This window comes from Solanum pennellii, chromosome 5, assembly GCF_001406875.1.
Source record: "Solanum pennellii chromosome 5, SPENNV200".
In the NCBI taxonomy this organism is placed as follows: Eukaryota; Viridiplantae; Streptophyta; class Magnoliopsida; order Solanales; family Solanaceae; genus Solanum; species Solanum pennellii.
The window spans coordinates 25,459,928-25,476,210 of record NC_028641.1 but is presented as its reverse complement, the minus strand read 5'-3'; the positions used below and the strand labels follow the sequence as shown (position 1 = coordinate 25,476,210).

Here is a 16,283-nt window from a genome sequence, read left to right as displayed (position 1 = left end):
CTATGGATTGAGCTTCTGATGGACTATGGCCTCTCTATTCTCTATCATTAGTTATATATTTGTAACTAGTTTTGCATTTATGGGGTATTTGTTTAGTTAATCCACCCCCACCCCCCACCCCCCACATTTTATGATGGATTATATGAGTTGATCAACATTTGATCCACTTTTAATTGATTGGATAGCCAACCCAATTGTAATGAGGTAATTGGGCGAATAGCCATAAATTAGACCCATTTTATCAACCTTGGGAGTAAATCTTACCAGCACTAAAACTGGCTTACAATGCCATGGGCAGTTCGCTCAATTACAATTCATCTAAAACATTTTGGAAGGCACGTGCTAATGTTTCTAACAGATAAAATTGAATCTAAGGTCCAAAATTTAGGTTTCATTACAGAGGCAGCCAAGAAATGCAAACAACTACCAACCATGCATTTGCATGACTGTGGATCTTTCAACTTCATCTCACAAACTAACGACATGTAAAGCAGCAGCAGCAGAGGTTACTCCTTAAAATCATCCTTGTCATCAACAGGAATTGGTTGATTCCTCCAGTACACAGCTAGAGCACTTCCACCAAGCTGTGAAACATGGTAACGATGAGCGAAAATCGAAAAGAATTATGTTTGGAGTATAATAGACAAGATTTGTTGCACATGAACATGTATATGAAAAAAGTAAGGGTACGGAGTCTTACTGCCATGCAGACAACACTAACAGCAGAAGGTACAGCAACAAGAGGGTTTGTGAAATGCTTTTGGGCAAGTAGAAATCCGAGTGCCGAACTCTGTGCACACAAAAGACAAGAGTTACATAGTTTCCCCATAGTTTGCATTATCTAGACTTCATCAAACCACTTTCTGTTAAATGTAATAGTAAAGCGATTGGACGACCTGGTGAAAAGATGATGCCCCTTTCTATAGCGGATATCACAATTTATTATGCATAATTATTAATTTAGGGAACAATATTCTCGCCAAAAATAACAACCCACAAAAGATGATAAGCATTCTAATTAAAGAGTTCATTCAAGTGTCCTTTTTCTATTCCCCACTTTGGGAAGGAATGATGGTTCCTAAGAATTAACAGCAGAATCTTATATTGCTAACTATCACAAGTTAATGATACCTCAATAGGATCTGTGTTTTGTACGGCGAAAGGCAAAAAAGGGGTGAAGCACATGCTTTTAATAAGTCAGGCACCAATTAATACTAAAAACTATAAAATATTTAATTGCATATATATATAACAATAATAATAATAGCAACAACATATTAGCAAATATTTCAATTAAAAAACTAAAAGTCCATAGTAGTTACTGTTAAAGAATGACAAAAGTCTCACATCGGTGGCTAATGAGATGGGATGACTCCTTATAAGGTTTGGGCAATCCTCCTCCCTTTGAGCGTTATTGGGGTGTGAGTTAGGCCTCAGACCTATCAGAGCGGGGCCCGTCTCACCCGATGTTCGGACCTTGCACCAGATGCTAAGCACTGGGCGTGAGGTAGGATATTAAAGAATGACAAAAGTCCCACATCGGTTAATGAGATGGGTGGACTCTTTATAAGGCTTGGCAATCCTCCTCCCTTTGAGCTAACTTTTGGGGTGAGTTAGGCCTAAGACTTAATTTCACACTAAATTGAAAGAAGAAGAAAATACAAATAAGAGGACAAAAAACAAAGGAATGAGAAACTGTGCACAGTCCACTGCCTACTGTTAAGAGCCGCGAAAAAGAAGAAGAGAGTCATGGTTTGTGCTGAAGTCTGAACTTTGAAGAAAATCCCTAATATTTCGTTTTAATATTAATTTGATGTCAGTTTTATAAGAAATAACAACAAGTGTGATGCCTTTTTTCGCTGCGTCACCACTCGACTTCCTTGCCTTCGCGAGATTGCCGCCTTGCATCACCATTCACCAGTAATAGGTGACAAGGCCTCGCCTCTCGTCAAAGGAGACAAGGCGAGCACATTTCACATCATTGAAGAGGATAGAAAAAGCGAATTTTCCACCTCTGAAAATAGTGAAACATATACTAGATAATGTTTTGCATGATTTATACTTTTTACTATCACTCTATCAGACACCCATCAGATAATTCTTTTTAATATGGTGATGTATGGAGCTCAACTAGAGGAAATGAAGATAGTACGGCTTAGATGAAACCAAAGAGAATAAAAGACAAGACATGTATTAGGATGGCTACAGAGATTAGTTCATTGGTAGGCTGAGAAGTATAAAAAGATAACTACCTGCATTCCACATTCTATCGAAATAGTTCTGGATGTTGATTCACCAAATGAAAATTTTGAAATCTGGTAACCCAGAAAAAATGCTGCAGCATGCAAGGCCGCCACAGGGAGAAGTAACTGTGCTCCCTGAGTTTTCAGCACATCTGCGACTTGACCAATCTTCAGAGAAAACATATACAAACTGAGTTAGCGTAGAATATGTGAGAGAAAGAGAGAGACGACTAACATGCCTTCAACTAAAACTAGTCAGTAAACTTTTCAAGCTTACCGGACTAGCACAAAGAAGAGTAGTCAGAATAACTCCAATTAAAGGTGTGATGGTGACGATTTTTGACGTAAACTTAGGAAAAAACTCATTTGATAGAACTGCAAAACAAAGTTAACTTGAGTTTATACAGCCTATCTTATTTAAAGCTATATGAAAGCAAGATCGGCATAAATACAGATTTCCTGTTGTATTTCTCTATCGAAGAAAATGTGAAATATTAAATATCCAGTTACCTCCAATAACTGTTGGCACTAGCACAACTTGAAAGGTGCTGATAGCAAGACCCTGGAATGAAAACAGAAGACCATTGTCTCAAGAAAGTCTTTATCAGCAAACCACAAAACTTAGAATGTTAATCACCGAAGTTAGAGGGCTGTCAGCTTTCTTGGGAAGAATCCAACTTTTAAACAGCCATACTTTGGTGGTGTTAAGTGTTACACTCCAAAATAAGCTTGGTGGAGTTGGTAGGTTATTTATGGCGTGTGTGCAAGGCATAGTGTAGATATTCTCCAGTGTACAACATACATTTATAGGATAAATTCTGATGTGTGACTGATATAGCATACATCAAGCAGTTTACATGAGTACATTCTGATAACTGAAACAAATATTGAACACAAAAGCACAGGTCAACTTACGGCAGCATCAACTGGGACAAGCTGACCAGCTAAAAGCTTAGTTAGCAGGGGTGTCATCACAATAGCTCCAACTGTTGAACACCTGCAATGATGCCATAAAAACACTTATTCCCCAAATTCTCTAAGATTCAGGTCTTTAGCTTACTGTTATCCACAATTCTATGCAAATGCATATTTCTTGTACATGTGAACTTAAGTTTGCACCGAATGATAGCATTGGTTTCTCCTTAACATGCATCACTTCAGAGAGGCTTAAAAAATTATTACATCATTACCCAGGAAGCTAAAGTAGAGTGCTTGACAGTTCAAGTGCAGTTGTTCACTTTCCTATGATGAATTTTCTTGAACCACCTTTTACAATCACTGTCTTTCTTATAGTGTGGTTGCAGATCGCTATCCTTAAAAGTAAAGAAAGATCTGGGGAAAAACACTAACTTTTATGATTGGCTAACAATCATCTGGTCAGGGGTTTGCCAGAGGCCACAAACATACCCTCTCCCCCATGAACATTTATGTCCACAAAGTGCAATATAGAGTTTATTTCAACATGTATCTCTAAAGATGTCACGAGGAAAGGAACCATTCAGGTGCTAACAGAAAAAGAAAGAACCTGGTAGGAGCATGGACCTTTCGCATTGTTTTATCATTTAATTATAACAGCACAAACTGGATAATGTTTCTCCTAAGAGGTCGTTTGTATTGACTTATTTTAAGAGCTTTTTAAGTATTTTTGTAGAGTTTGGGTAAAATAAAAAAGTACTTTTAAGCACTTGTTTTTAACCCAAAAGGACAAAAATAAGCCAGAAATAATTAGTTAGAATTCCTAACTTGTGCCTTTTGGTAATAAGCTCATCCAAACAGGCTCCAAGTGTTCAAAAAATTGTAACCTAAATCCAGTTTCAAAAAAAAAATTGTAACCTAAATCAATGGCTTCCTGTCATTAGGAAGGAGAAACAATTCAAAAACAACAATCAGATATTTGCAGATTGCATTGGCAAATGAATTTCAGATCAACTTTGTTTTACCATGTCCATTGTCTTTCTGGATAAAAAAGTTGCAGATAATATTAAGTTTAGACTAGACTCAACACTTCTGCAAATCGGAAAGGTGGATCCTTTTCTCTTTGTTCTTTTTTTTTTTTTTTTTTGATAATTGTGACCTTGTGGTGTCCGGGCCAACTTTTGCACACCTCGACTAATACCCACCAGCAACAGGTACCAGGAAAATGAGAAGAAATCACCTGGTATTTTTGTCTCCGTTGTTTGAAGCTGAGACCTCATGACTCTCAACGACTTCATAGACTACTAGGTCACACCCATGTGTGCAGGTGGATCAGATTTATATACAAAAAAATTAATTTAAATGGAATTATAAATAATAGTCAAAATGTAGGTGCGCTACTTCCTTAAAGCTTTCAGTAACTGTATACACCAATCCCAACTAAGTAACCTTTTAAAGCAAAGTAGTGCCACCTACACCTTTTCATCTGATATAAGACAAGGAAATGAACAAATATTATAGGAGTACTTCACATCAAATCAAACAAGAAACTAAGGAAATTGATGTGCAACACAGGATCTAATATCTAATTTATTAGGGTTTAGCATCTGGTTTAGTAATGGATAACCATGACTTTTACTTAACACATAAAATTGCACTCTTTAACTTTTCTGGATTATAAATTAGTCATACTTTACTTTTATCTTGGCAATGAATGTCATCACATCAATAACAAAGCATGGTTTGCAAGACCATATAGCAAAGCTTATTGAAAGTAAAGAACTTCCCACATAGTAGATTGAACAATACTTACGTTGTCATTAGAACAGAGAGGGCTACATTCCCCTTTGAAATATATGTTGCCACATTAGAAGCTTGGCCTCCAGGACAGCATGACACCAAGATCAGACCAGTAGCAAGTGGGGCGGACAACTTTAAAGCCTACAGATCATACCAATTGGAGGAAGAGAACAATTATTATTAGCTAACTTGAGTAATATCAGAAATAGAATCAAGAGCATAGAGCTTGCTAACGAACAACAGAAACAACCAGAGAGACGAATAGCATTGACATGCTTAAATAGTTAGGTCAAACTTGCATACAACAACAACAACTACTACGTCTCAGTTCCAAACAAGTTGAGGTCCGCTATATGAATCCTCACTTCTACAATTAAAAACTCAACTCAAAGGTCAACTTGCATACTAAATCAAAATATGTTTCTAGAGGATAAATAAGTTCTCTTTGGCTACAAAAGAGGGAGAAGAAATCATAAACAGTAGAACCTAGTTAGATGCTAATATAAACTAAAACTTTAACAGAAATATAACAAAAAACAATAAAGCAAACAATGATCGAAAAATATATCTAACAGGCCACTCTACCTTTCTAATGCCTTTCCTTTTTTTATCTCACATAAGATAATTATGGGTGTAATCAAGTTGATCTTCATTCACTACCCTCATGTGAAGATTTTCTAGGAGTCTGACTAAGTTAGAATGTAAGTGTACACAAGATTCAACTCAAACTTACAATACAAATATGCTTTAAGTGATGCATAGATAAAAAGAATAACTTAATGAGGTAAGAGAAGAAATACCATTGCTATGGTGAAGCCTAAGAGTGGTTTAATGAAGTACTGAGCGAGAAATCCAACACCTACAGTCCATGGGTTCCTTAAACATCTTCGGAAGTCGTCAAATGTTAGCGTCAAACCCATTGAAAGCATTAGAAATCCCAAACCCAGAGTGAAGAGATCTGTTTCCAACCAAGTGACCTGTACAATTCTCATGTTCTATCAGTTAGAAGTTATAGTAAACAGAAAAATTGCAAAGAACAACTATTGAATTTACCGCAGAAGGCTTATATATGCCAATGACTGTACCCAATATAACCTGGAAAAGAAATTAATGTTTGAATGAGGGTAGGTAGGTATAAAACAAAGTATTAAAAGAGGAAAATGATACTGAAATATACCCATAGAGGAAAAAGGGTGGTCAAAGTCTCAATTATTTTCTCATATTGGGTCATTCCAGTGGAAGAGCTTTCCCCAGACACATTTGATGCTGCCTCGCAACATACTATTTTGCGATTGCTAAACATAGTAGTGGCAGCCAAAATAAGAAATTCAACAACAATAAAAGAGACAGACAATATAATTCCATCTCAAACAAACACTTACCACGGGGATTGAACTAGGGAAGTCTTATTTTGATTTTGATTGATGAACAAATTATATCTTCCAATCTCATCTCCATTTCTCATACCTTAAATACAATATAGTTAGCTCAATTTCAACTCAATAATCAAAAGAGTCGAGAAAAACGAGGTACATACCCATACTCAAATGGGTCGGACTCCTTCTAACACAAAACCCATAACTTGGTCTCTGAAGTGTGTCTGAACACTGCAATTTACATTGTTTCCCAATAAATCTGGACAGAGAAGCCATTGTTGACTAGAAGAGTTTAGGGCAGGGTTCGTTCAACTTGGGTTAGTTACCGTGTGGTTTTCGAGCTGAAAAACTGAGATCAGATGGGTCCAACATAGCAGATTTTCTATAACTCGTGGAAACCAATGAACCACACAAGATGATATGAGGTTTATCCAAATCTCACACCCCAAAAAATATATAATGTTTTCTATTTTATTAATATTAAAATAAGAAAATATCTAAATTAGAAATTGCATCACCTAGAATAAAACTAACTAAAATCTATGAATGAATCAATATTTTTCTAATGACTAGTGGCAAATTGCTACCCTTTTTTGTCCAATCTTCATTTCTGCATTGTTTTGTTCCTTCTTTTCAAATTTCATGATCATTTGATTTGTTTTATTCTCATCATTACTCATATTTATCAAAGTTTAACAGTTTTTATTTTTATACAAGTAATTATGTGAAGGTATACAAAACATCTCTTTCATTGCTATCAGAAGCCTCATTATCAAGGAAGTCATTTAAAGCATTTCTTTCCTGGAAAATATGGTTCATGTGGAGAGTTTTTGGCCTGCTACAATAATGATCAAAAAACATCCCTGATTTAATTCAAAATTTGCAATATTTATCCTTGTGTTAATTTTGTAAAGAAACCTAAATCACCTATACAAGAATTTGGTTCTTGTTGGATTACTAGAAGCTCAAGGAGGATTTTACCAAACTTCAAACGGACACTTCGGATTACAACTCTATAATTAAAGGGACTAACTCTAGTACCCTACCTCAATAGTTCACTCAAGTTATTCAACGGTTAACTATAATTGAATATTCTGCTCTCTAAGAAGCCAAACTCGCTTCTTGTACAATTCTCTTTAACAAGTAAGTGTAGCCGTTTCTTTATTCTCCAGGAAATCAAACTCATTTCTTGCTACAATTCTCACAAATTCTCTTTCACACTCGGAATAGTTATACCTAAACAGTAATTCTAAGATGAAACAAAATTCTCTTTCACACTCGAAATAATTATCCCTAAACAGTAATTCTAAGATGAAACAATGTAAACTAAGTATAAGAAAGAAAACCTAACTGTAGTTCTTCTTTCTTCTATTGTCTTGTTGTATTTAGCCCGCACGAGCTCTTGTCGCAAAATATTCTCGATTTATGATTGTGCAAAAGACTGTAATTCTCTTTGTCATCAATCCTTATAAGGTTGGATTAAACCCTAGTTGAATCCTACAAAGAAATTAATTTTTTTTACCTGAAAAAACTTTTCTTTTCATATAAAGAGTTGTCTACACTTTTTTTTCTTTATTAGTATCTGGGCAGGTGCAAAGCACGTGTATTTCATGTTAATCTATTCGAACTTTTTCATTGAGATGGAGGGAGTATAGAATAGTTAAATACATATTGGTTCTAAAAACGCAAGTTATTCTTACTAAAATAAAGAAATTAATACACATATCAATGCTCTCTTTACGTATGAAGTAGAAACAATTGCTAAAAATACAAGAAGAATATTTGAATGCTAAAGATAAAATATTACATGTCGGAATAATAATATATTTGTCTAAACTTTCATATACAATGATACATAAACATTGTGCATTACAATACATTTGTGTTGAACTTTGTTTATAAAGTTGATGTTACTAGGTAATCGGACTTTAGACACCAACAACTCTAAGTACTTCCTATCCTCTCAAATTGTTGATTTCTCTTCAAGAACCAAAAAGAAGATGATATTAATTAATAAATTAAAATTATGCAAGAGCCTATAAAACTGGTGAGTAAGAATTCAAGAATCTTTTCTTGCCTTTTTATAGCTATTTTTCAATTTGCATTCCTTGAAACTTCTCTTTCATTAGTCTACATTTAGTTATACAATGCAACTCTTCCCGTTCTACAAATTATTTATTTCTCCTAACTAATAGTCTACATTTAATTGTTCAATGCAACTCTTCCTATTCTCCAAACTATTTAGCAATGAATAACACACACTTAGATTTGATTAATGGGTAATCATTAAGGGCTACATTTAATTTGGACTTTTGAATAACTGCATATTCACAAATCTCGTGTAAATTTAAATACAATTACTACTATTTCAATAGATTAGGTATTTTAGTGTAATTAAATATAAGAGAAAATTGTAATTTAACTTTAGATACTCGTTTTATTTCTCTCCGTTTTTTATTCATGTGGATACATTCACCTCAGACTAATGTTCTGCTTTGAACAGAAACAACACAAAACAATATATGCAAAGATACATATTTCAAGCCATAATAAATGTCATTATTTTTTATTATGGATATTTCACCTCAGTTCTCACCCGATGAATTTCCGTAACATTTCATTAAAAACAAATGAAAATGAAAATATAACATTAGTTAAAAATTCAAAACAAAAAATTTAACATAATACTCTTATAGCAAATTTTAACATAGCACGCATAAATATGATTTATTTTTATTTTTTCTTAAAAAAAGAAAAGTAAGTCTATAACCTTACTTAACAATAAATTCTATTTTAATTTAAAAATTAAAATACTAATATAATTATGCTAATGAGAAAATAAGTATGACATTAAAAATATATATAATACAAAGAAATTGCATAGAATCAGGTAAGTAAGGTTGAGAACAAGAAATAATAGTATAAAAAAACTTTTACAAATTTTTAGAATAATAAAAATAAAAAAGGAACTTAAAAATAATATAAGTAAAAAAATTATAACAGAATAATAAAAATAAAAATAAAAAAATTTATAAAAAGTAATTACACCATGTAATTACCAACAATGCACAACCTCTCCATGTGAATTGTAGAGTGTAATTATCCCCTACCAATTACACCAGTTACATGCTGACCAAGTAATTACCTGTCCAACTAAACATGACAGACAATGTAATTACACCAAATTACACCAAATCAAATTGTCAAGGTGTCCTTCCAAACAGTTTCTATTTTGACTGAAAACATAACAAGTACCATTATCTTTTAGTTGGAATATGAATGTCAAAGAGTGCCCTCTCTCTTTTTTGTGTGGATAATTTAGTAATTTTACAATATGTATATTTTGAAGAGATAATACATTTTTATTATTATTTAATTAGATTAGATGTTGCATTTATTAAATGTTAGATTAAGTATAAGGTTAAAGTTGTAATCTAACTTTGAAGATAGGTGGTTTTCACTTTTAGTAATATATGATATGATATAATGATTTAGGAGTCTTTGCCTTATGAGGAGTCTTTTGCACTTTTTTCCTTATTTAGGAGTCTTTGCTTTTTAAGGATTCATTTGTAATTCTTTTTCTTATTCAGGAGACTTTGCCTTTTAATAAAAGGTTTCTTAGTTCCCATGTTGATTCTGCTATTGGATTGTGGACCTGGTTCACTTTATGCGATTTCTCAGTTCACTTCCCACATTGGTTCTGATAATGGATTGTGAGCCTGGTTCACTGTGTCCGATTCACTTTGTCATTATCATAACTTAATCAAAAAGTTTTCATGTCATCGATTTCTCTCTTTTTGATGATGCTAAACTATGCTTCCTTCATGACCCCTATAACCTGCATTGTATAATCCTACACAACACAACCATAAACATATTCCCCCTTTTGACATCTCAAATACATAGGTAGAGTTAGATGTAAGCAGGCATACACATAATTAGACGCATACCACAATGGGAGACACCACACATATATAGAAACCAACAGATTTCCTAATCTAAAGATATTAGTCATCCATACAAGTAACGGCAGGAAGCACTCACACACAAGCAAGATGAAAAACAAAATCACAAGACACGTCATTTAAGCCCACATTAGGAACCAACATAATCTTTGCAAAAGCACAATTGAGCATCCCACAATATCATAACTTTTTTATTTAAAAAAACAAAAGAAGTATCGGTTCCACGATGGATAGGCTAAGACAAATGGATAGAAGGAGGGTTGGAAAGTAAGAAGTTGGAGCAATGTATCTATTTTAGCATTGTTTTATTTCTATTGACAAAGCATTTTATTCCTTTAATGTATCAATCTCGATCTAAAGCCCATCATTCTGCATCCAAGCAACATTCATATCATCAATCAGTTGTGCCATAAGACCAACAATGCAGGGACAAGGTGCAAGAGATGGGTTGTCCACTGGCAAGCAATAATACTTTGCAAAAATGGTCCGGTTACTCATATCCTTCTCTGTCACTTGACTTCCATCACCTAAGGTTACATAATAAGCACTAGGCACAATAGTGAGCAAGTTACCATAAGCCAGTTGATGAGGACTAGGTACATGGTCTGTGACTCTGACCATGTGTTTAATCATGAGAGTACCAGTTAATGAGTTCCTCTTGGTCAATCACGTCGGTTGATTCCATGGACATGAATGGCACCTTTTCTCCCCTAAAAACTGCACCATTATGGACAATCTAAGGCTATTATGGTCTATTCCCCCTAAAAATAAGCATGTGGTAATTGAGTTAGGGCTAGCTCCCCTAAGATGATGCATCGATATCCTCATCGGATTAATTGACCAGGACATATGATGGTGGAATATTGGTTGGAAGGGCTGAGGTAGTGGTGATGGTGGTGAGTTCATGATTGTCAATTTTGGTGAAGGTTCTTGTGAAAATGGGGATGAGAGAAAGGGTTTGAGGTAAAGGTAGGAGAGTAATGGAAGTGATTAATGTGATTGAAATTACAATGATGAGGATTGATTAGGGATGATGGGTAGGATTACAAGATAGGATATAGACGTTTGAGGTATCAGGAGAGATGATTTGATTTTCCTGTGAAAAAGATAAATTTAAACAATGTGAAAAAGGGGTAAATCAGGTTCTTTTGTTTTAGATCATGCAATTAACATCCAAAATGCTCTATTGTATTTAGTAAAGACAAAAAGGAGAGTGCAAACCTGATATGTCGAGAACCTAATACCTATGTGCAACCACTCCGACACTACGATATTATAGGAAACTAAGGGTAATATCATTAGACCTGAGCTTCGGAGTTCCCTGCAATGGAAAATATTTAATCGTACGGTACAAGAGTGAGTTAGTGGTCATTAAACACATAACACCTATCCAATCCCACTTTCCTGATTTGCCGAGAAAGAATATACTAATAAGTGAGAGTCAATTTTTCTGAAACTATTCTTGACCCAAGGTTTTGGTGAATATGTCTGCCACCTGGTCCTCAGTTTTGCAAAATGTAATGACAATATAACCCTTTTCAACATTGTTTTTTAATGAAGTGATGATGCATCTGAGTTTTATTTTCTTGTAGCCCACTACACCAAGCAAGGTCCTAGAAAATGAGTCATTCTAGATGTGGTTATTTTTTGTCCACCAAAATAACCAACATAATCTACATCTGCAAATCTAACCAGTTCAATTAAGTCACATATTGGTACCAGTTGAGGACCAGGTTCAAAGTTCATTTCAGATATCGTAGAATCCTTTTGATAACCCTCAAGTGGGATTCCTTCTGATATGACTAAAGACGTGCACAAACTCCAACATATTGTCAAGGGTAAGATATAGCAGAGATCATTCCTCTATGCCTTGTGTCATTGACAGGGAACCAGGTTCATCCTTATTGAGCTTAGTAGTAGTTGCAATCAGGGTCTCATTTGTCTTATCTTTATTCATGTCGAACTTCTTTAATAGCTCCTTGTTATACTTCTATTGATGAATTGATGTTCTAGATTATGATTGTTCAATCTGAACCCTCCAAAAATGATATCATCAACATAAACCTAAACTGTGAGCACATTGGATCCCATGCTCGTGGAGTCTAATTCAATCCGTACAAGACTCTTATAAAAGAAAATATTTACGAAGGCACTCTTGACATCCATTTGATAGAGTTTGAATTCCATATGAGTTGCAAAGGCTATTATCATTTGTATGACTTTCTTCTGGCTAACGGAGAAAATGTCTCATCGTAGTCTATCACTTCTTATTGATTGTATTCATGAACCACTAATCTAGCTTTATACCTTCTTGTTTTGACAAAGTTAATCACTTGATTGAAAAATATGTGCAAGTTAATTTAGATGAGATAGTTATGACGAATCAATGAAGAGATGACATTGATGGGATCCAACTAGAGGAATCTGATCCTCAAACTGAGCATGCACAAGTAATATAACTAACTTTTACCTTCTCGTTTTTAAACTCTCATAAGTTCGCATAGATCGGTGTGGAGTTAGTTCAAGGGGCTTTGGTGTGCTCACCATCCCATTTAGGTTTGAAAGTGATCTTGCATATTTGCCTCATGCACATGCTCCATAGACTTGATCATCTTTAAACCTTTGAGTTGGCAACCCTATGACCAGGTCCTTGGATATCAGTTTGTTCATCAGTGAGAAGCTTGCATGTCCCAATCTTTTGTGACATAGTAGGTGAGTTATCAGTGATTGCACTTAAGCATTGGAGTGATTGTTCTTTGGGACCCAAAATGTCAACTTTGTACATGTTTTCTTAGCTCTTACTCAGGAGGACTTGTTTCTCGGATCTTGCACTAATCACTCAACACTTGATTGAGGTGAATAGTACATCATTTCCTTTGTCACATATTTAGGAGATATTCAAAATATTGTGTTGCAATCCTTCACCATAATATACATTATCTATTTCTTGAAAGGGCATGTGTCTCACTCTGCCAATTCCTAGAATTTCTCATTTCTTTTCATTTCCTAAGGCAACACTTCCGCCTTGGAAATTTTTCAGTGAGACAAAGTTCTCCTTGTTTTCGGGGATGTGTTCAGAGCATGCGCTATCTAGATACCACTACTTTAGTTTCCTTCTCATTAGTTTCTTCACATTCATTAAAGGTTATATTTGCATAGTCAAATCCACTTGGGTCCTGTTTTTGAGTGAAATGATGAATCAAGTTTTTTTGATCCTTTTGGGTAAGGGTTTATGGGTGGGAACTATTTTATAGTCCCTTCACCATTCCTTCCTTTCATAAAGATGAGATTATTTTTAATGGATCGATTTTCCTTTTTGCACATGTGGTTCTGATTACCAAGTTGACTACAATGAATGCCGAACATGACATAGTTACTTTCTTTAGATTTTACATAATTCTTATTGAATCATATTCCATGTCTAGTTGAGGATTGATTATTTTGGAGATTATTTAGCACTATAGAGAATTTTGTCCATTGTGTATTGTGCGCTAATTCTATCTTAGTTATTTGAAGTTCCTTACCAAGTGTCACGAACCAAAGTACATCCTAAACATGACATGACATATAAGACCCGGTAAGGCCCTACATAAGACACTTGGTATAAATTTAGCAAAACATAATAGACAAAAGTAAAGAATCTCATGTAAAAGGGAAAGTTTGACATTCATAGTGAAAGTCTAACATATTCTTAACAAGCCATCTATTACATCAAAAGGAGTGGTTGAGACGTAACTTGTACACCATATACAACATCCAAAACATAAAGACATATGAAAGAAATAAAAGCAACATTGTCCTCGGAGTATGAGGATTCACCAAGTTTTCAACTCTCTAAATGATCAACTAGCACGAATGGAGAGATAAGAGTCGCCAAGCCCTACATTAATGAAACAATGTAGGCACAAGTATACATTAGTACATGGATTGTGTTAACTATGAAAAAATGCACAAATATGAAACATGATCCTAAGAGGACATAATCGAAAACATGATATGCATGACCAAGCTAAATATAGTATAAATAATTAAGAAGAATCGTAAGTCATAAGTATGGTCAGTGCATATTAAATCATGAGTGAAAGCTTCATAAATTCTTTAAGGACAATCTAGTTCGTTTTGTTGGATATTAGCTTTAACCGACAATAGACCATGCGAGCTATAACATGGAGTCCGATGTAACTCGCATATCGAGAAGAGAGAGTCTACTTTCCAAGGTAGAACTTCATATCATATGATGTGCTATATGTGGATCTACTATCTAGGCTATTTAAGGGAAACCTACAGCGGCACATAGTTTGGAGCTAGAGGTTGCTACTAGAAACTATCCTATTTGAGCTTCCACATCAAATTTCTCTTGGTGCTAAGTTAAATCCCAACATAATGGTCATTTTCATAAAGTTATCATCATACGTGGAAAGCATAATTCAAATACGAATTCAAGCTTAAACATCATAGAGTAACTTATTAAATATCAAATCAAGTCTAAGTGAGAAAACCTTTCACAATGCCATGATCCCTTAATATGTGAGAAAATCCTTTTAAAATTTCATTGATGCTCATTTTCAAAGAAAATTAGATCAAAAAGCCTTTCTTTTTAATAAATTATGCATAACTTCATAAATTCATCATTCATAGATTCAAGTTTCTTCATAAATTCATCTAAAGTAAAGATCATTGTCAAAAGCATGATCAATGCATGGGTTCATGTAAAAATAATTGGAAAGCACATAATTGAGTCTAAACAATCATATAAGATCAAATTGAACAACTGAAATTGAACAAATTGAACACACGAAGAATTGAATGGAAACCTAATTAATTGAATTGATATTTGACTTGGAGAATTGAGAAACCTTGGCGCTCAATGGGTGAATAAAACCGATTGACGAGGCCCTACATACCTTGAGAATCAATACCTAGAATCACTAGTGAAAAAGGAGACTTGACTTGGAAATCTTAGCTTCTTCTTCCTTGATCTAGAGAGAGGATTTTGAAGAAAACCTTGGCGAGAAATGGGAGATCTGATTAAATGAGAGAGTTGGGAAAACTTTTGGGGTATCAGGGTAGTTATAAGACTTAGAAATAGGGATAAAACAACGTATTATAAGTATTAGATGCATTGAAAAATACACAAATACCCTTTTAAAATAACCGTTGGACAACCCTACGGTTGTGACATATAGTCTGTAGAAATTTCTACTTCCTAGAAGACCTTTCAATGATCATCTTAACTTTCTAAGGTCCGTAGACCTCATCCTTAGAACCATGTTTCACTCCAAAATTTCACCAAGTCTGGAGCCTTTTTGCAAAACCCATTCTACGACCCGTAGAACAAATAACGACCCATAAAATACTCTAGTAGAACTGAGGTCTTAAGCCAAATATCTGAAATCAACATATGAGTACCCTCTACGGCTCGTGCAGATTCCTACAGTTCGTCATGTCATGTTGTAGGTTCAATCTTTAGAAAATTGATTTTCCAAAACTCAACCTTGGTCCTATGATTCACTTCCTATAGCATGTAGGACTTCCTACAATCCGTAGGTTGGACTCGTAGACTACTGCTTCAGAGGAATTTCTACATTTTTCTTTTCTTTTTAACTTTCCAACTTTCAAGGTGTTAAAATATCACCCTCTTGGGAACATTCATCATCAAATGAGACTCAAACTAGCATGAGTAGAGTAGGAAATGAACTAATAACCCATCATAAATGTAAGTTTTTTTGTCAAAATGCACATAAACATGGAGAACAACATAAAAGTCAAGTTTTTATGAAAATAGATGCATATGAAACTTAAGAATGACTAAAACCATGAGGAGCTAATACCTCAAGCTTGAGTATGAGTGGAGGGAAATAGATGAGTATATCGGGACATTATATAGGCTTCGGTGTTCCAAGTGGCACNTATATATATATATCTGTGTGTGTGTGTGTGTGTGTGTGCGTGCGCGCGCGCATTAAAAGTAGAGACTAAGTAAT

The 16,283-nt window shown here is 34.6% G+C and overlaps 1 protein-coding gene across 1 annotated transcript; it reads right to left on the bottom strand.

Moving 5' to 3' along the window:
- Positions 1 to 208: 208 nt before the first annotated feature.
- Positions 209 to 6,776, bottom strand: LOC107020416 (sodium/pyruvate cotransporter BASS2, chloroplastic). Its single transcript, XM_015220769.1, has 12 exons — positions 6,496 to 6,776; positions 6,341 to 6,425; positions 6,136 to 6,253; positions 6,012 to 6,053; positions 5,759 to 5,935; positions 4,972 to 5,099; positions 3,159 to 3,240; positions 2,754 to 2,805; positions 2,521 to 2,618; positions 2,253 to 2,411; positions 701 to 790; positions 209 to 584 (listed from the first exon to the last, which is right to left on the bottom strand). The coding sequence occupies exons 1-12, from the start codon at positions 6,608 to 6,610 to the stop codon at positions 507 to 509; spliced, it is 1,224 nt and encodes a 407-aa protein (XP_015076255.1). The 5' UTR covers positions 6,611 to 6,776; the 3' UTR covers positions 209 to 506.
- Positions 6,777 to 16,283: the final 9,507 nt, after the last annotated feature.

Bases quoted from the DNA above. Each gene is read 5' to 3' on its own strand.
- LOC107020416 (XM_015220769.1), bottom strand. From the start codon at position 6,610: ATGGCTTCTCTGTCCAGATTTATTGGGAAACAATGTAAATTGCAGTGT. The intron at 3,241-4,971 runs GTAAGTATTGTT...GCATCATTGCAG, and splicing joins CTCTCTGTTCTAATGACAAC to GTGTTCAACAGTTGGAGCTA. The intron at 2,619-2,753 runs GTAACTGGATAT...TTTGTTTTGCAG, and splicing joins AGTGCCAACAGTTATTGGAG to TTCTATCAAATGAGTTTTTT.